At 42.4% G+C, this 21,254-nt stretch overlaps 2 protein-coding genes across 2 annotated transcripts in view; both read left to right on the forward strand.

Moving 5' to 3' along the window:
* The window catches only part of CCDC141 (coiled-coil domain containing 141), a 113,557-nt gene extending 106,272 nt beyond the window's left edge, over positions 1-7,285 (forward strand). Inside the window, exons 26-29 of the mRNA XM_081023289.1 lie at positions 2,794-2,948; positions 3,048-3,177; positions 3,267-3,423; positions 4,512-7,285. Coding sequence (XP_080879415.1) covers positions 2,794-2,948; positions 3,048-3,177; positions 3,267-3,423; positions 4,512-4,593 — 524 coding nt within the window. The 3' untranslated portion in view covers positions 4,594-7,285. The remainder of the gene's footprint in view (positions 1-2,793; positions 2,949-3,047; positions 3,178-3,266; positions 3,424-4,511) is intronic.
* Positions 7,286-11,193: 3,908 nt separating this feature from the next.
* Positions 11,194-21,254, forward strand: part of TTN (titin) — a 285,365-nt gene continuing 275,304 nt past the window's right edge. Inside the window, exons 1-4 of the mRNA XM_081002634.1 lie at positions 11,194-11,402; positions 13,730-13,833; positions 18,737-18,940; positions 20,477-20,764. Coding sequence (XP_080858760.1) covers positions 13,743-13,833; positions 18,737-18,940; positions 20,477-20,764 — 583 coding nt within the window. The 5' untranslated portion in view covers positions 11,194-11,402; positions 13,730-13,742. The remainder of the gene's footprint in view (positions 11,403-13,729; positions 13,834-18,736; positions 18,941-20,476; positions 20,765-21,254) is intronic.

Genomic DNA, 21,254 nt, shown 5'->3' on the forward strand with positions numbered 1-21,254 from the left:
AGAGCTTTATGGGAAGTAAGCTTCCGTGTTAAGCACTGCCAAAGGGGGGACGTAAGAGGGGCTCCTTTGAACCCTATGCTGATTTCTTCTTGTGGCATAGCTTTGGCAGCATTAAGGTGGTCCCTGGTTCATCTGAGCCACAGGGGACCACTAACATTGAGTCCCTCAAAGACCAAATCAAGTTAAGAAATTAAATAAGCTATGGCAATTTCAATTAAAAAAAATGAAAGCAGACTCCTTTCTTCCTTGCCCTCCTGGAATGCTTATCACATTATGCTTTCTGGCACACGATGATTATTCTGTATAACGTCCATGTGTGTAAACAAGTGCAAAGACATTTTGGGGAATGCAAATTGCTACTTTAAAAGCTTCCAGGGACTGGTGTGTGGCCAATGGGATTTTGTGACTTAGCCTCCCACTTTGAACGGCTGATCATCGTGGCATATCACAAACTACTTTCGAAATTCTCTTCGTTTTAAAAGCTCTTAGGCATGTAGTATAGAGCATGGCTGACTGAAAACTCTCAAGTGCAACCGAACTAGGAATCTGGTTCCTTGGATCCTATCCACTGCCTGAATTTGTATTATCAACAAGTGCAAGTTGGCAGATTTGTGCAGTTTGAAACTACTTCAGCATACTAGACCCCATAGTGAGCAGCCACCTGTTTTGCAGTCAGTCTTACTGGATTACTGCCAACAAGTCAGAGTTGCTCTTTCTTTGGACAACTTTGAAATCTAGATACGTGCTAAAGTGGCATGAGCGAATAACGGATAACTATTTCCCAGCTGTACCCCCACCCAACTAGGAAGTACAGAGTCCTCATAATATGATTTTCTAAACACTATTTATCAGCCTCTTAATCAACAAAATCCTCAAAGTGGTGAACATCAAACCATATACAGTGGAACCTCGGTTCTCGAATGTCTCCATTGACGAACATTTCCGAACCCGAACGCCGAAAACCCGGAAGTAAATGCTTCTGTTTTCAAACGCGCCTTGGAAGTCAAACAGTCTTCCGGAATGTATTATGTTTGAAAACCAAGGTTCAACTGTACAGTAAAACATGCCAATAAAATAAAACTTTTAAAACACATTGACATGAGAATGTGTCAGTATGTAAGTGATATCCGGATATATAGCATCATATTGTAAAATTACTTGTCCGGATAGGATTGCTTAAACTGTATACCTGAAGGAGCGTCTTCACCCCCATCATTCAGCCCGGACACTGAGGTCCAGCTCCGAGGGCCTTCTGGTGTCTCCCTCACTGCGAGAAGTGAGGTTACAGGGAATCAGGCAGAGGGCCTTCTCAGCAGTGGTGCCCGCCCTGTGGAAAGCCCTCCCATCAGATGTCAAGAGGATAAAGAACTACACAACTTTTAGAAGACACTTGAAGGCAACCCTGTATCAGGAAATTTTTTAAATATTTGATGTTATATTATGCTTTTATATGTGTTTGAACCTGCTCAGAGTGGCTTGGGCAACCCAGCCAAACGGGTGGGGTATAAATAATAAATAATTTATTATTATTATTATAGCAGCACACTGAAAACAATACAGCAAATATTCTGCCTAATAATGTCCACCTAATAATAATATGTCATTCAAACAATAATTTTACATGCCACGTACAAACATAGTGGCATAGGACCCAATTAGCCCCCACAGTAAAATATTTTGAGGAGGCTGGGCCCCCGCAAAGGTGATGGGCATTGCCATTCAAATGGTGTGTGTGCACCATGTCATGTGATCAATTATGCGAGGTGGGGCTTCCCTGGGCCCCCACAATGTTTTATTCAAGTTGGCACCCCTGCATAGGGGTGATTGACAGCCGTCATTCTATGTTGCGCAACACATGAAGCTTTCCTCTTTCAACCCTACATTCTGTTTCTGCCAGTCTGCTTCAAGCTACTAGCAAAGCTTTGACGCTGATCTCTTTTGAGGCCTCTGCCCCCTTGCACTCAGCCGTTTGTCATCCCAAATGATCCAAATGATACAGAAGGAATACATAGCTTAGGTAACTAAAGGATACAGATTTTTTTTTTTATCGTGCCATAAATCATCAAGCAGAGGGCATTTTATTTCTCCATAGCCTCACTGCCTGTAGACACAGCACTGCAGGAAGGCAGCAAAAAGGGGGCTGAATTTTCCTGGTGTGTCTTCTAAACATGTTAAGAGATCAAATGCAGGAGTTGGTTAGCAGGGGAATAGCACAGAAGGGATTTCTCTCCTCCCTGCCTGCCCCCACTTCATTCATTTTTCATTTTTCTTGCACGTCCCCAAGCACATGGCAGATCACAGTTGCTATACCAAGTGTGCTGCTGGTTATTAACATCCCTCCTACCCACCACACAAATATGCTTACTTACCTCCAACAATTTACATCCTGTACACAGTATGAAAACTTTCTCTCATGCCCACTACAGTGGTACCTTGGGTTACAAACACCTCAGGTTACAAACACTTTGGGTTACAGACTCCATTAACCCAGAAGTAGTACCTCAGGTTAAGAACTTTACCTCAGGATGAGAACAGAAATGGCGCCACGGTGGCGTAGTGGCAGCAAAAGGCCCCATTAGCTAAAGTGGTACCTCAGGTTAAGAATGGACCTCCGGAACGAATTAAGTTCGCAACCAGAGGTACTACTGTATATCGCAATACCCAAAGGGAGCTAATTCAACCATTAAGGAATCTTTGCTGTGGGAAGTCATTTACTGGTACTTCAATCTCAGCAGCAGCATTTTGCCTTTTTTAAAAAAGCAATATACCCCTTCTCTTCTTTTCTTTTCCTAGTACAAGGAGTGCAGCCAAGCTTCATTAAAAAATTTAGACATGCTACTCTTCAAGAAGGAGATGATTTAAACCTGCACTGTACAATATCTGGAAGACCAAGGCCAAATGTCATTTGGACAAAAGATGGCATCAGGGTGGCAGCCAGAGGAACGAGTGTATGTCACAGTGTTTTGTAAATGCTCCTTTGGGAAGAACACCACATGTCTGGCTTCACACAGCTAATCTCCCTCTATCTGTATTTCATTGTTTTGCAGATTGAGAAATTAGGGGACACCTATTACCTTTTAAAAAGAAACGCGGTCCTTGCTGACTCTGGGAAATATCTCTGCATTGCCACTAATGAAGTCGGGGAGGCCTCTTGCTCAGCTTTCGTAAGAGTAATAGGTAACTTGGCACACATTATTGGGTCACGTTAGTATAATAAATGAAGACCTTGCTCCCAACTCTGGCTTGACATCCCCATTTTGTTTCAGAGCAGAATAAAAATGTTCCTAGTGCAACTGAGACTAAATCAAAGCAGGAGAGCTGCTATTCATCAGGAAAAGTGAAGGCTGATGCACCTGAAGCATTGCAAGGTCAGGATTCGCGTTGCTTGAGAGGTCAAAGGCAAACTAAAAACTGTTCCGTGAGGTAACTTCAATTTATGTTTTCTTACCTTGTCAAGTCCTGCGGCAGCTGTTTCAGCATTTCATTTACAGAGATTTCATACCGCTCTCTCCTTTTAGCACTGTACTATTTTGAACAATCAAAGGAAATGCCACACAAAAAGGAGCCAAAGGGGTGTGTGCAGTGTCTTGCGTGCTGTGCGCACCCCAGTTGTCCCAAACTATTCCACGCACACTAACACGTCCCCTTGAAAAGCTACACCTAAAGGCAGAGGGTCCCTTTTAAGTACTGGAGCAAAGTACTGTAGGTGAAAAGGGAAACCAGCTGTTCCCTCATGGGCTTGCACATAAGTGCCTCAGCCCAACAATTATTTCCTAACAAAATTTTTGAATGTGTGTGTGCACGCTAAGGTTATCTCAGAAATCAAGATGGGCAACGGGATACATATAGCCTTTGACCCCCTCTGGCAGCAGGGAGAAACACTGAGAATTGTGTTGGTGTCATTTAATGAATCGGGTTTCTGGTCAATAAGAACATGTGGGTTTTCAAGCATTGTTTCAGATTTTGCCTCTGACCAACTCAAAACTTTTCACTAAGGCAGCCAGCTAACTTAGCATTTGTGAAAATCTAGTCATGTGATTCTCCCACCAGCAGTTTGAAATGGTTTACCACGTACTTTCACAGCACTTTGGAGATGTGGCTATTTGGTGATTATTAACATTCATGAAGCACCAATAATACTAGCCGATAAAGTTTGGCGTGGTTTTTTCTTTGTATGGCGCATGGCTGGAATGCCCCACATAGAGGAAGTGATAATCAGCACTTAGTGTCTAAAAATAGTGGTGTCGGGGCTTAAACCTGCCTGCGAACTATGCCATGTGTCCTGAAAAACCTCCTCTTTAATCCAAGAATGTGGAGACAGACTGAAGTTGCCCAGTGGTGGCACTTTTAAATATGACTTCATGCATTCCAGAACCACAGCCCTGTTGTTCAGAGAGTGGCTGAACTCTAGTGAGCCTGGAAACAACTTAAGCCCTGGTGGTAATGGTTGGTTGTGATCTCCAGCTATCCTGGTTGCACTAGAAAACTGGACTTCCTTCTTTTGACTACAGAAAAACCATACAGCTGTCCTTTAATCACCACCCCAAAGTTCCATCAAGACTGCAAGCAGAAGAGTTGGAAGATGTAGCCTGAGTCATTCAAGCAACAAACATTAATGGAGAAATACAGTACAAGATGTTAGTTTCAGAATCACGAGGATATTCAGAAATGGCCTCCTCAGCAAGCTCTACATAATGTTTCCCAAAATGGTTTTAGAATTATCACACAGCAGGTGGCACAGATTGCGTGGTCATCTCTTGTGTTCAGTATACCCAGAAGTTTTATTTTATGTGATCGTAAAGACTTTTGATCATCATCAGCTCCTGTGAACCTTTATTTGGGCCCAGTGAGGGCATATTCAATTTTTTTAAATTTATTACTTTCTCTATCCAAAAGGTTCAGGTTGGAGTTGCACTACGTGATCATATTATTGTCTACAGTAAGTCCACAACTTATGCAGTGATTAAGTTCCAGGGATCGAACTCAAAGCCCAAATTGTGTTTGGTCAAAACCAATTGGGTTCAATGGCTGGCAGGATTGGCAAAGTCATTCCCGCCCCCCCGACCCGAACCATGCTCCCCTTTTTAAATTTTTTGTCATATGCGTAAAGCTGAATGCACACAAGTTAAATGTGTTTAAAGCTGCAGGCTTACTGTGTTCATCCATCAACTTTAAAGACAGTTTCATAGCAGAGAGGAAATTGGGTTGGCCCAATTGCATCCACCCAGGTAGTTTTCCTGGGACAGCAGTGTTTTCAGACCACCAGTGAAACCGTCTGCACTCCAAAGGTACACAAGCAGTATCCCTTCCAACAGGGGTGGGGATCCTCAGGCCTTGGGGACAAATGTTTATTTTATTAACTAAATTTCTATGTCACCCTTCATCCATAGATCTCAGAGCAGTTCACAGCATAAAAATACAAGACAAATGTGGCCCTCCAGGTCCTTGGAACACCCCCCCCCCAGTCTTGCTCCACATCCTCCTCGAGTGTTTTTGCCTAGCTGGAATATGTCCTTGAACTCTGATCTTGCCTCTTAGTTACCTGGGCGGAGGATAGAGAGGGATGTGTGAGGGTGTGTAGAAACTAGTCTGGTGTATAAAGATAAATTTTATTTCTCCACCCAATTTTCATAGGAAAACGTCAAATGGGGAAAAAAAGTGCTTTACTTTTGTTCTGAGTGGACAGTTAGCATTGCAGCCAGACTTGGAAGCTATACCAAAATGAAAGCTGGCTATTATTCCAAACACACCAGATTGGCACATCAGAGCAATTAACTCAAAGCATCTCTCTGACAACGGAGTCCCTATCCTGCTCTTTATATCGAGCTTTTTAAAAGAAATGTCAATGATGCTCAGGATGAAACACACGTGAGTGACACACATACAAAATGGCACCTCTATAATGAGTTCTCCCCCCTTTACTTTATAACGTGCCGGAGCACTCATCATTATGTTGGGAGTTTCCTCACCCCTGTTACTGGCTGCCAGGGTGGTGAAATTCACAACACAATAGTATCAGATCCTTGCTTGAATGTGGCTGTATATCACTGGGATGATTTTGTCATGCGGGTGTACGCAATTTGAAGCTTCACAATTTGAAGGCTGTTACCCTTATCACAGGGACGCGGGTGGCGCTGTGGGTTAAACCACAGAGCTTAGGATTTGCCAATCAGAAGGTTGGCGGTTCAAATCCCTGCGACGGGGTGAGCTCCCATTGCTCGGTCCCTGCTCCTGCCAACCTAGCAGTTTAAAAGCACGCCAAAGTGCAAGTAGATAAATAGGGACTGCTCCGGCGGGAAGGTAAACGGCATTTCTGTGTGCTGCTCTGGTTTGCCAGAAGCGGCTTAGTCATGCTGGCCACATGACCCGGAAGCTGTCTGCGGACAAACGCCGGCTCCCTCGGCCTATAGAGCGAGATGAGCATGCAACCCCAGAGTCGGTCACGACTGGACCTAATGGTCAGGGGTTCCTTTACCTTTACCTTTACCCTTCTCACATGGTAATATATGATAAGACCATGTTTGTTATATATTATATAGAGAGATGATTTTAAAGAAAATAATTCAGTGTAAAAGTAAACAAGTACGAAACAAGTTACAAAATATAAAGCAAGGACAAAGGTGGTTACAAATAATTCATATACTGTTGCATAATCAGTTTGAAGGAGTCGAGCAGGCAGGTGGCAATATTCTAGCATCTTCCATGCAGCTTCCAGGCTGCCATGTTGCTCTCTTCCGACCCAAAAGTTATTACTGAAACCACAAATGAGAATAAGGGGAAGGCAGGGGATGACCATGCTGACTAACTTCAGTTAACTCAAAAAGCTGCAAACTTATTCTGTATACTTCCCCCCCCCCCAGCAATTTTCACTTTTGTGTGCGTTTCTCCAATAAGAAAATGTGCCACAATATATGATCCCATGTCTTCAGTTTTAAGGAGGTTAGAGATATTGGAAATTGCCACTCAAAAGAGCACATCAACTGAGCTCTCTGATTTTTAGGTGTGAGATGGGATGTATTGGAGAGGCCCTGCACCTTTGGGTTTGTTTATGACTTCTTCTGTCTTAGCCCAGAGTAAAGAGCTTTGCTCATCTGTCACAAAAGTTGTGGACTATGTTCTTGTTTGCTTCCTTTAGCTTATCACACATTTCCTCCTCACAGCAAAAGCACAGAAGTGAAATCTGTCTACATAACCCATTATGATTATATTATATCCAACCGCATAGCAAGAACTAAAACTTAACAAATGTAACTTGTCCATAAGAAATAAATATTTTGCTTGAAAATGTTATAGAAAAGTTCATTTATTTTTTCTCCTCTTACATTTTGTGAACACATCAGAATGTGACTATGTGCATATAAACAACACTTGGGAAGACACATCCCTCTCCTTATCTTTCAAAAGTATTGATTTGTTGAAAAAGCAGCAAACAAAAATGAAACTTCAGTTTCTAGACGTAATGCATATTCATTCAGACAACACCCACAATTCATGGTTTGACAATAAATCATATGTTACACTGTAGCCATTCTGTAATAAACCATGTGGTTAATGATGACTGTTCATTAGAGATGAAAGTAATTTATTTGTAAATCACTGGGAATGCAAAAAAAATAAAACAACCCGCTTACTAGACTACAGGTTTTTAAATTCCATCTTTCTCACACACATATATTTTGCTATTTCCTCTGTGTGGAGATTTAAAACCAAGTAGAGAAGAATGTCTGAAAAGGGCTATAGTTATAGGGAATAAAGCTGACCCTTAGAAGAGCTTTTGAATTACTTGTGCCTTGTCATTGTGGTTGGTATCAGTCCTTCATATACTCTGGTGCTCTAGTCAGCGACTAATTTTAGTAGCTGCCATGTTTTAAATTGGGCCTGGGCTGAAGGCCTAGCAAGATTGGCTTCAGCTGCCTACGGCTGACACAAGCCGACACACAACCACACGGGAGGCTTAAACTTTGTCTCCTTAGTAGAAACAACCACAGAAGTTCTGACACAGTTTTGATGCTCTGGTTTTTGTTTTTTGCTTGACTAGCCAAGGGAATAGCCGTTGTACATAACTAGGGTCTAGGGGAAAGTCTGTAGAATTTGGGGAAAAGACAAAAAGTCCCCTGTGGCCTGAACTGAACCCTTATTGTAATGCTACTGCTGCCTTGGGGAAAAGTAAGATCCTACGCGGACACCGTAGAGTTGAGGCGATAGCCATAGATCAAACCAGCCCTGGTTGTCAAAAAAGGCGAGAGTACAGGTAATTTTAATCCTAAATATATAACTATATAGGGCACTATTCTACATTTTTGCAAAAGTGTAAGGACTAACACCACAAGGGAAACACACAAGTGAACACTGTCCCCCAATATGATACGGAGGCTTGCGTGGAAATCTGAGAACAGATTTATGGGGTGTGGGTGGGGTAAGAAGAAGGGGAGATGATTCAGTTGCACAAGGAGAAATCCTTGCACTAATGCTTTGTTGTAGTCTCGTTGCTAAGCAACAACGTGCCGAGCTCACCAGAGTGGGAGGCCAGCCAATCAGAAGAGTCTCTGAGGTGTACTTACTTCAGATATTGAAGTCAGATCCAGTGCTAGATCCAGTGACAACTGGGCATGGCAATAGTTGAGAAGCCATTTTGAGACACATGGCGAAAATAAAACGCTTCTCTCGTTTTCCCAGTCTTAAGTTCAGTTTTCCACATTTCCGTATCAGTTTGTATTTTTAAAATTCTTTGGTATTTTTGTGTGAATTTCTACTAAGATACATATTTATACTGCAAACTACACTGTGACCCTTGCATGATGAGCAGTATATAAATTTAATAAATAGAACATATATATATATATATATATATATATATATATATATATATATTTGTAAAGCAGTTTTCCTTAAGTTTTGTATGTTATGGTCACTAAGCAACTTTATGCACACTTTAGCTGAGTATATGCATTTTGGTTTACATTACAAAAGAACACCACTGCAAAATTTGGAAAAGTGCAAATTTCAAAAAGGTATCTGTGTTCTGGTTCATCTATTGTTCCGAAAAGTGGGTGCGTTTAAATGTGAACTGAGTGGAATTTCTCTAGATGAAAAAGCTGGCTATACATTTCATAAATAAATGAATTAATATTTCCTCTAAAAATGGTTCAGTCTTTAAGAAGACATTCAAGAGGGAGCTTGCTAAAAATTGTTACTTTCCAGATTTTAACTACTACCCTAATAACATGGCTGTTTCCCCTGGTAATATGGATTAACACTTCGGCAATAATTTAGTGTTTTGTCCACATAATGAAACTTTAATCATGATGCTAAGTTTCCAGCTTTGCATCCAGAACATCATAAACTTCCTAGACAAGTTGTGTTCACCATCCATCTTGGAGAGCTGGGCTGTGTCCAACCTTTGTCACAGTTCATCGTGAAACCTTGAGTAAACCACTATTTTCAGCCTCAGTTCCCCATCCAACAAATGGGAGTAAAGGTGACCTATCTCTCATAATCATGATGGAGACAACCCCACTTTTCAAATTAAAATGTCCCTTAAGTGGTATTCAACTAAATTTTACTCAGAGTATACCCACTGAAATTAATGAACACCAATGAGCAGATTTTGGTGGGCCAAAGCAGGGTCAGCCCACCAATGAGGCCAAGTGAAGTGACTGCCTCAGATGGCAAGATCCACAGGTGCAGCAGATCCCGATGTCAATCTTTCTTCCCCTAATGTTCCTGATGTAGATCTTCACTCACCCCTTCTTCCCTTGCAGGGAGGGGAGCACCATTTTGGGGTTCGCCTCAGGTGCCAAAATGTCTTGGGCCGGCCCTTATCCAGAAGGTTCCATGGGGAAGGCAAGATTGGTACCAAAACCAACCTCCTCTCCCCCATGGAAGCCTCATTGCATCCAAGGCCCTTCCATGAACAGAAGGGCACCACGGTTGCAGTCAACGTCTTATCTCTGCTTTCATTTTCTGCGAAGTGGGGAGGTGGACTGCAAAACACCACCCCTCTTGAACATTTCTGCTGTTTGCAGCACAGTTTTTATTCCTCTTTGCTAAATCCAACCTCTGATCTCTGATCAAGGATTATTTCCAATTTATATGAAATAAACAAATGCTTTTGTTTGCATCGGAACATGCTTCGTTTAAGTCATCCTAGAAGCAATGTGGGACGCAGGTTGTGCTGTGGTCTAAACCACTGAGCCTCTTGGGCTTGCCGATCAAAAAGTTGGCAGTTCGAATCTTCACAACGGGGTGAGCTCCCGTTGCTCTGACCCAGCTCCTGCCAACCTAGCAGTTCGAAAGCAGACCAGAGCAAGTAGATAAATAGGTACCGCTCCAGCGGGAAGGTAAGTGGTGTTTCCGTGTGCTGGTGACATGACCCAGAAAGCTGTCTGTGGACAAACGCCAGCTCCCTTGGCCTGAAAGCGAGATGAGCGCCGCACCCCATAGTTGCCTTTGACTGAACTTAACTGTCCAGGGGTCCTTTACCTTTTTTTTTTTTTTTTTTTTAGAAGCAATGCCTTAACTTCCTGAGATTCCTGCATTGCAGGGGGTTGGACTGGATGACCCTTGGGGTCCCTTCCAACTCTTCAATTATATGATTCTATGAACTTTCTTCAGAAGTGCTAATCACTCTGACATGTAAAGGCTTTATTAAGTCAAAATAATATATTCTTCCAGTATAATAAGTCCACCTGGTATGCAACCAGCTTACTTATTTGACCTGGAGATAGACAGTTGAATTTGCCCTTTTTTTGTTCGCAAGGAGGCAAATGGATGGTTTGGCTGGACTGGGACTAGAAGAGCCCATTACTTAGTTGACTCTTTATCACAATTAGCTAATAACATCTCTATTAACACACCCACCCACATGACCCCATTTCTTTACTCTCCCACTTTTTTAAAAAAAAGATACCTAAGGCATGAACTCCTTAGTAGCATCGGATACAATCCCAGTTCCCCACACAACTATACTTTGTGGAAAAAAACCTGGTTGCTTGTTCCTCAGTATGGCCTCTCTTTCTAGTGCCAAAATTAGCATTGTCAATCAGGCAAACAGGTGGCCCATTGCATTAAGCGGACATACACCCCTTTTTGCTGGGGAAGCCAATCAGAAGTGGCGCCGAGGTGACAGAGGCAGACTTGTCAGCAGATCTGGGGTATAAAAAGCTAAACAACCATGTTAGCACTTCTGAGCAGTCGTGCATTCCCAGCCTCGCCTCGGGTGTAGGGATTGCAGGGAAAAGCAAAACTACACCGTCTCAACCGTGTAGTTTTGTTTTTTTCGGCTAGAGGCTCAACCATTCTCATGTTGGGATTGTTTAAAATCATACTCTGGATAAGGACGTCGTTTAAGGAACTTACGTTTGGGCGTAGCCCACCCAATTTAGGCACTCTTGTGCAATCAGGTGAGTGGCATGCCTGGGTTGACTGAGCTGTGTTTTCTATGTCAAGTAAAGCCCTGGTACAAAATGCATGTACCTAGGAGTGTCTAGTAGCTTGAATTAAGGGGGTGGGGTGGGGGAAAAGCATGAAGTCCTACATGATTCTTTTAAACCAGAATGCAGAAGTAGAGATCTCTTGGCAAATGAATTTTTAGGTCTTTGTAATAGTTGGCTAATATGTCTTTAAATGTGCTTGAGTGTGAAAAGCTATTTCATATATATATATATATATATATATATATATATGCCTATTAAAATGTCTGGTTAACTTTTAATGCTTCCAGGGAGTGCTCAAGGTTATATTACTTGCAGATAAACGGAGATGCTCCCAGAATAGCTCTGATAAAATGCACATGGCATCGGCTAGTCGCTGATGACTTTTTAAGGGAATCAGCTGCTGGGGTATCCGTTACACTGCAGATCTGGACCACTTGCCTGCTGTCAGTCAAACCTGGGGTGGTTATTTTTGGAATGTGACATTTCACAGGCATACTTTCGAAATACTAATGATACAAAAGTCATATAAGATTACCGTTTGGATAAACAGCAATTTCCCCCGCTACATTAAGGTAGAGAAGAAAACAAATTGGGGACTGAAACATCTATGCTATGGAATTAAGTCACCTTAAGTAGTCTTTGCTTTCTTTCCTTTTAGCTCAGTTCTTTCTGCTTCAGATAATGTGAGGAACCCAACTTGGAAAATGACGTAAAGTCATCTAAATATTCTCAATTTAAAACTAAGCGTTGCAACGAATTCATGTAAAGGAATTCACTTGTTAGAAATCTGGAAGTTTTAACTATTTAAGAAGAAAGGGGGCCATATGCAGAAAAAGGCAGCATGTTCATATTGCTATTATGAAGCTTTCTATTATTATCTCAGTGGAATTCTGCTGTCTGAACTTACAGGCATAGGAGTTTTTAAGATAGCTCAGAGAAATAGGCCTCCCATATGCCACTAGTAAAATCTCTGGTACCTCAGTTTGTAGTTTTGTGGGAATTCATTAAAGATATCGGAATACTGATCCTGCCTCTTTTATGATAAATCCAGCAGGCAAGTAAATACAGAGGGATATTATAGGTCCTGCATACTGAGTTGAATTATTACATGGCTGTATGCTTTTTTTATGTGGTTTGCCAGAAAATGAGGACATTGTGTTTTACCAACAAATGTTTTAGGGGTGGGGTGGGGTCAGATTTTGCACCTTCCTGCAGTTGTTCAAACCATCAGTGTCAGTTATCTTATAGCCTAGCTCACATTTCACAGGGCTCCTCACTCTCTAACCTAGATTCAACTGTGCTGCCTGTATGTTTTACAAGTACATTTTTATTCTGCTTCCCCCCACCTCTCCCCACAGAGTTCATCTTTTGTATGAAAGGAAACTATCAAGCATTCTAAGGAGGTTCTTTTTAAACACTTCTAAATTTCCACATAGACTGAAGATTTCCAGTACACTTTAATGGTCACTCATTTAAAGGCACGTGGAATGGGGAAATGATACTAGCACTTTAGGGCAGTCTTGTGATTTTGAATAAAATCATTTCCTCCCACCCTCCACCCCTCCATTTTCACTTCTGGTTTGAGAAGGGCTTAAGGCAGAGCTTTCCAAATGGTGAATCGCAACACGTTTGTGTGTCGGCTGCAGCGTGTAGGTGTGTCGCGTAACGCTCCCTGAGCTCATTCCGGAGCTGGAAAGGGCTTAGTTTAACCTCCGGTTTGCTAGTAAAGCCGGATTACTGTGTTGCGAAATGATGCATGTCTGAAAAGGGTGTCACTGACATGAAAAGTTAGGGAAGCTCTGGCTTAAGGAGTGCAGCAAATGTCAGATAATAAAGCAATAGCAGCATGAGATAGGAGGCTCTTAAGCGGCGTGCTTATTTCCATTTGGCAATATGGACTGTCCTTCCTTGCAGGTTTTTAAGCAGAGGTTGGATGGCTGTCTGTCATGGATGCTTTAGCTGAGATTCCTGCATTGCAGGGGGTTGGACTAGATGACCCCCCAGCATCCCTTGCAGCTCCATGATTCTATGTGCAGCTCCCTTTAAGCCGTTTGCAACCAGGTCACTCACTGTGCTAATCAGAGCTGTAGATAGTCGGGATAACTACAATGCATCAACCTCCATAAAATGCTGCTATTAGGGTGTGACTCAGTCAAGAATGTCATCAGTGGAAATCACTCCATAGGGAAGTGTAGGGCAAAGAGTTTCATGTCACCTGGTCATGCTCTCTATGCTCAGGACTTCAGAAGGATCGACATCTCACATACGCTTTTTATTTCCGTCTTTCTTTTCAGAGTGCCTTTAAAGATGTCAACCAAAGCGCCGACGTTCACGCAGCCGTTACAAAGCGTTGTGGCACTGGAGGGTAGTGCCGCAACCTTTGAGGCTCACATTAGTGGTAAGGCTTTTATCTCGCAATCATGGCTTCCCTTTTCGTTTGCTGGTTTCTCCAAACACCATGGTCAAGGGGCTCAGTGTTTCTCCTGTGTATCAGATCATCTGACGTGTGGGGGGGGGGGCTTTCTTATACTCCCTCTGTTTCCATCCCACACTGGTCCCCTGCCTGCTTGCACCGGGGTGATGGCGGTGACTGACTGCACTAGTGGTGGCCCACTGAGGGAGGATCAGATGAAGGGTTTGATTATTAGGATTATCATCATCAACAACATCAGCGTATTAGGTGTCTTCATGGGGGTTTAGCTCCCCCTATGGTGCAAAGGCATAAAACGTCAAAGGCAACGTTGGTTCTTCCTCCACTGACGCCTCAGTTTGACACCACATGATTCCATAAGAACATCATGAGAGCCTGGAATATCAGGCCAAAGGCCCATCTAGTCCAGTATCCTGTTTTCACAGTGGCCAACCAGATGCCTGTGGAAAAACCCTCAGGCAGGGCCCAAACACAAGAGTACACCTGCTTCCTGCAGCTTCCAGAAACTGATGTTCAGAAGCATTACTGCCTCCACCGATAGAGGCAGATACCAGTCCTCCTTGAGTATCCTTTTTTCCCTATCCTGAGGAAAACTTCAGCCCTAAGCTAAGATGGCGGAAATGGACTGCTTCAGGGAAGACTTTCCCTGTTAGTTGGTAGAGTGAGAAATATAGTTGTCAATGTACAGCAAGGCTTTAGTCTGACCATTCACATTCCTGTGGGGACTACTTTGCATAATTTATTTACCACGTAAAGGTTTCTCACACACCATGCATTTAAAGGACTCTTATACCTCTTTGACAGTCATTACTTCCACCCAAGTAATCCTGGGAACAGTGGTTTGTTAGGGGGTGCTGAGAGGTGAGGGGTTTTTTTGGGTGGGGGGTTTAATTCGACAGTATATACTATATACAGTCAAGGCGCACCATTGTGAAATACTTCAGTTAATTAAGTTCCTTCCTTCTCTGTGAGTTACAGTTTAGCAGATAAAGAACCAGTTCACATCATGGTAAACTGGCACTACACAGTAAATAAAGTACCCCGAACCTGCCTAAAGAATGTTCTTTCAATCCTCCCTGCTTGCACTGGAAGGACACAAACCATGATCCTTGGCTTATGGATACATCCAAGCCAGTGTTTGTGGTTTGTTTCTCATTCTGAAAAAGTACAGTTGTAAGCCAAAAGCACATTTTGGCAAGAGATCATGGTTTACTAGAGTGAAAACTTAGAATAGTGGAGGTGAAAGGGAGTCAAACCATGATCTCTGGTTTGGATGTAATGGTAAGCCAAGATTCATGGTTTGTTGCCTCTGCACAGTAGCAAGGGAGAATGAAGCATAAAGAGGAAGGCACAATCAAGATAAATATCTATGGCAGTGGGCCATTCTGGAGGAGAGAATAATTGGGGTCTTGATGCTCTGCATCTTTACTCAGAGTGGCTGTCCAGGAAAAGCTACTTGCTGACTAGAGTGGGTGGTGGTGATGCAGCTGCCACAGGCTGAAATAGCTGGTGATGGGATGAATCGGCAGTAAGCTGGTTTTAGAACGTAGAAGGGGAGCCCCGCTGGATCACACCAAAGGCTGGAGTTCCATGACTGAATCCCTTAAATCTTAAGCTTCCACAAAATCATGCTCCAAAGTGGCCCAAATTCATCCAAGTCTCTGTCCACAAAGCCAGATTTCACTATGGCAGGTCCTGTTTTAGATGTGCTGCAGGCATTGCCAGGCCAAATGAGATCATGGTGCAGCTTATAGCAGCCCACATGTTTTAAAGTTAAGGGCCATATTACTGGAACTGAACACGATGTGGAAATACCCCATGACTCAGAATACATACCTTAGGTAGATCATAGGCCACACATTGGGCATAGGCAACATAATATATATTTATTCCCATGCATAGCCATGATACATGAGCCACAGTATAATAGAAGAACCAGCCTAAGATACATGAGCAGCCTTGCCAGGACTCGGTTCTGTGCTGCTGGAAGTTTTCCCCCATAGCCCCTCCTGCAAAGTCCTATCTGTGTGGCTTCATTTCCCCCTATGCCCCCATCCTTGCTTACTCTAATTCCTTCTTCTGAGCTAGAAACTATATATTTTGCAGTGTGAGCCAGGGCAAGGCAGGCAATCCTTCCTGGGACCATTGATTTGTGTATTCGCCTGTGGGAATCTATATTGCCTAACACTTACTTGAAAGTAAATTCTATTGCCTTTATACCCAAAGGCTAAGCTTGAAGTGTTGGTGGCGACAGTCTCATGAGTTTAAACATGGAACTGCCTCGATCTCTCACACACAAAAGGAAAGGGGCATTTTAAACAAAAGGGGCATAGAGGGATGCTTACCTCTCTGCAGCCCCTCTGCCCAAACACCTTTTCTCTCTGCTGAGGTCACTTCTAGTATCAGAACTCAGCCGTGGTGGGTGTGGCGATCTCTTGGTCACAGAAGCTGCACTCAGTGCTAGATTTATACACAAGCTCAGTTTAGCTGCATTTTATGGCCTCTGATTATAAGGGGCCCCTATATATAAAAAGAAATGGGTGGGATTCAGCTAAACTGTTGCATGCATGGAACCATGTTCCCTATTCTTTCCCGGCAATCCCCAAATCAGCAATGAAAGGTTTGGAGGAAGTCCCATTGTGCAAGTGGATCTTGTTCCTCAAAGCACATTGCCCACTTAGTACCATATTCCACCAATTCTGCTCATTAAACGTAAAAGCCATTTCATATACAACAAACAGGCCTATTGCAAGATATACCATACGTTCTAGTTAAATTGTTAGTTTTCAGTTGCATTCTCGCCTATGCACCAGTGTATATGCATGCACAGATATTTATGATTTCTGTTGTCCTTTCTGTTAGAATGATACATTTTGTGTGTGCGTGTGACGGTCTGGGTCCTCTTAAACCTGACATACGGTAGTTTAGGACCTCAGCATGCCTTAATCTGGCCTTAGATGCAGTGAGGTATATCATAACGGGGGGCGGAGGGCTTCTCAACTGAGCTCCTATTTTGCTGTCCGAGTCAAAGTAGGGTTTGCCTGGCTAAAATAGACCTTGAAGGGTGATAATTCCTGTGAGAGGTCTGTGGGATTGGTGAGAGTATGAAAGCTACTGGTGTTTGCATGGCTAGAATGTAGCCTATCATATGTACCTAAGAGTCAAACCCATTGTGTCCCCCATTTTTGCCTCTGGCCATTCCCACTATTTGCATGTGGCACCCAGAAGGTTGCACGTAAGAGAATGTGACTCTCAGTCTGAAAAATGTTCCCCACTCCCCATCTTATGGGTTAAGATTCCTTTTATCCCTCAAATTTATTCCATCTGCCACATTCACTGGACTGCTTGGTATATCAGTGAGACCAGAGCATGGTAGCACAGGCTGGGTGTATTTTCCTAGGCTCTCTGTATCACAGAGAGAGCTAGTTTTCTGAAACCGTTTCTCTTTTGCTTGTGTCTCCAATCCAGTCCTTTGCACAAAGTAATCTTATTGTTAACACTAACTCACATGGCAAGGTGTTGTAAATCCCTCCTTCCCCAAAGCCGCTCATCAGTTTGGACAGGGCTGACAGTGATTCAGGATTTGGGTTTCTAATGCACTAAAATCTGTGAGCAATTTTTATCTCTTGAAATCTGAGCCCCTAAATCACCAAAGAAGGATAACTTCGCACTTGCAATTCTTTCCCTCTTCTCTATAATCAGGCATTTAAAATTTAGTCTTTCTCTACCTATGATAATGCAAAACCGGACTACATATCTATATTTACAGGTCAAATATTAAAGTTAGGTTGTAAACTGTATATTAATGTCAGCAAATCGGGGCTTTCCCCCCAAATTATCGCAAAATATTATCTTTCAGACTACAACATAAAGCTGTTACTTTATTTATATTATACATCACATTTCTAAGTGATCATAGCACTTTTACATGCATCCGCTAAGTCTTGCAAAAATTATGTGATGTAGGGCCAGCACAAAACATTTTACCGCCTGAGGCAAAGGACAAAATGATGACCCATCTCCACACCATTCCATATATAGAAGCCAATTGTGCTGGCCAGTTGAATCTTATTTCAGTACTGTTAGCAGGATAGACTCTAACCCTCCGCTGCCCCTGAGGACAACAGCTTATACAGCAGGACAGGCCATATAGCACATGTATAGTTTATGTCCTCCAACAATGGAGAATGGTTGATGGTGCTCAGAAGGTTTCCTTACTCTGGCTAACAATAGGGTTGGCCTTAGCCAGAACAAGTATCCCTTCATTACAGGTGGGAAGCTAAAGTTGACTGTTGCTTCCTTAAGATTACCTAGTATATTCACAGAGAGCCTGAGACTTGAAACAGGGACTTCAAGTGTTCTAATTTTACCTCCTATGCTGCTGGATATGGAATTCCCTTATAATGCAACCACTTTATAGGGTATAGTGCAAATGTGCAAATAATTTCAACTCCTTCAGTTTTCTTGAACTATCCCTTTTAAAAAAAAAGATTAAGCAATACAAGTTAAATTCTACTTGTCACCTAGGAAAGCTACCTTCTAATCATCTGCATCTCAGCTATTCTTTCAGTTGAAAATTTAGATGGAAATATTGAGAGTTTATTATAATTAATTATTAAAAGGTGGAAAAGAAGATTGCCAGATGGCCCCAACTGCATAGACAACAGAAATGAATATTGACATGTTCTGGCAATCAAGGGCACAGCCAGCATTGGTTTTCTCAAAATGCAATATCCTTCAAATCACATTCTTCTTGCCTAATCAGGATCTGAGGCCCTATGTCATTTGAAAACTTCATGGGTGACAATCAGTGATATTTGGCAACCTTATTAACAACACTAACACTTTAACTGTCTTTCTCCTGCTAAAGGTTCCCCAGTTCCTGAGGTGAGCTGGTATCGGGATGGTCAGGTTATTTCTGCTGCAACTCTGCCCGGTGTGCAGATCTCATATAGCGATGGCCGCGCTAAACTTGTGATCTCTGCCGTGACAGCCGCTAACAGTGGAAGATACACCCTACAAGCCACCAATGGATCTGGACAAGCAACTAGCACCGCTGAACTACTTGTAACAGGTATGTTGCAATTAGGGGAATATAAACAGTTGGCACTTTCCTTCTGACACCTGCCAACCCAGTGAGATGACCCACAAATACTACTTTTTAGAAGCATGAAATTAAGAAAGGCGCAAGAGATCAACACCATTAAGCAAGCTGCTTCATCTCCTTCCCCACTTCTAAATCCTACTCTGTATTCAAAGACTACATCATTATAAGATTATTCATATTTAGTTTACCCCTTAATCCTAAATACTTTTGCTTGGAAGTAAGGACCAGTCAACTATAGGATACATGAGGCCTGCACATGATGTCCCCAAGATGCACATGTAAATCAGCAGTAGTAATAATAATAATAATAATAATAATAATTTATTATTTATACCCCCGCCCATCTGGCTGGGTCCCCCCAGCCACTTTGGGCGGCTTCCAACAAAGGTTAAAAATACATTAAAGCATCAGTCATTAAAAACTTCCCTAAACAGGGCTGTCTTCAGATGTCTTCTAAACGTCAGATAGTTATTTATCTCTTTGACATCTGATGGGAGGGCGTTCCACAGGGTGGGTGCCACTACCGAGAAGGCCCCTCTGCCTGGTTCCCTGTAACTTCACTTCTTGCAGTGTTGACTTCTTGCAGTGAGGGAACTTGACTTCTTGCAGTGAGGGAACCAACAGAAGGCCCTCAGAGCTGGACCTCAGTGTCTGGGCAGAACGATGGGGGTGGAGACACTCCTTGAGGTATACTGGGCAGAGGCAACAGATTTGTGTTCACTGGACCCCCATGAACCTTTTCCCTTGAAAAGGATATAATTATCCAAAGAATCAAGCATTTGTGTTCATATAACATATTACTTTATGTATATTTATGTGTATTGTTCAGCACATGTAGACAGAATTTCCAAAAGGCAAAGTACAGGTGTTTCAGGAGACAAATATCCTTACAGCCAGAGAATGTAAAGTCTCTGGGTGCATGTTTTGATCCTGCCTCATAATTTGTGAATAATATTTAACATACCAGAAGCTACGCTGATTTTAGTGGAACTACTTAACCGATACAAAGAAATCCCTTTGTTTTCTGATCATCTCAACTGATGTTTTTCTTGTAAGAGTTTGCCACTGAAATGCTTCAGTCAAAACTGACACAATAATTTCCTCTGATTTAGTGACACTATACTTATAAATAGGATCAAAATAACAACGTTTTAAAATAATAATAATTCAATTTTGTTGCCGCAAAGGTATATGAAAGATAAAATCAGGGAGTCCTTTACTGGAACAATTATTGATAATCTTTAATACATAGTTAATATTTTAACACATGGATGGGTGAACTCTGGCCCTCCAAATGCTATTGGACTTCCAACTCCCATCAGTCATAGCTAGTGTGGCCAATGGGCAGAGATGATGGGACTTGTAGCCTGGTAATGTCTGAAAGACCACAGGTTGGCCACTCCTGTTTTAACATAATTTTAATACAATCGATTAAAATGACCAGGAACTGGTCTTTTTTGTTCCCCTCTTATCTGAGCATGCTTCTTGTTCTTTAAACCACAGCTGAAACAGCGCCACCCAACTTTTCACAACGACTACAGAGCACAACAGCAAGACAAGGAAGTCAAGTTCGACTTGACGTGAGAGTGACTGGAATCCCTACACCTGTGGTGAAGTTCTATCGGGATGGAGCAGAAATTCAAAGCTCCCCTGATTTCCAAATTTTACATGAAGGAGACCTCTACAGTTTAATAATTGCAGAAGCTTACCCCGAAGACTCCGGCACCTATTCAGTAAATGCCACAAATAGCGTGGGACGAGCAACTTCAACAGCCGAACTTCTGGTTCAAGGTAATAATAGATCAGAAGTGTGTCAGCCACACACACACACAAAAAACCCCCACATACCTACTATATCATCATGGCAGTGCCTACACGGCTATTACTGTTCCGTCAACAGATCCATCAACATCGTGTCTCTCAAGCATTTGTAACTGGGTTGTAAAAAAATTTGCTCCAGACTGAAACTTATCCTAAAATACCTCAGCGTGAGAGAAAGTATTTCTTCACCCTCCTACCCCTCAATCATCAACATAGCTGTTTGCAGTTCTTCCCCTTTTTGTATACAAAAATAATAATTAGGCATCGCTTACATATGTGTTAGGCAAAAGGTTTATCTTTGTCATTGAATCCATTTCTCCTATAATTTTTTGAAAGTTGTTTTGCTATAAAAACCCAGCAAAGCATGGTTTGATTTCTTATCTTCAGGGCTTGTCCTGTTGTGTATTGTCGCTTCATAATGACTCACTTGGAAATATGCTTACAGGCACTCCAGTGGGGG

The sequence above is a fragment of the Podarcis pityusensis genome (assembly GCF_964106645.2).
Source record: "Podarcis pityusensis genome assembly, chromosome: 1".
NCBI lineage: Eukaryota > Metazoa > Chordata > Lepidosauria > Squamata > Lacertidae > Podarcis > Podarcis pityusensis.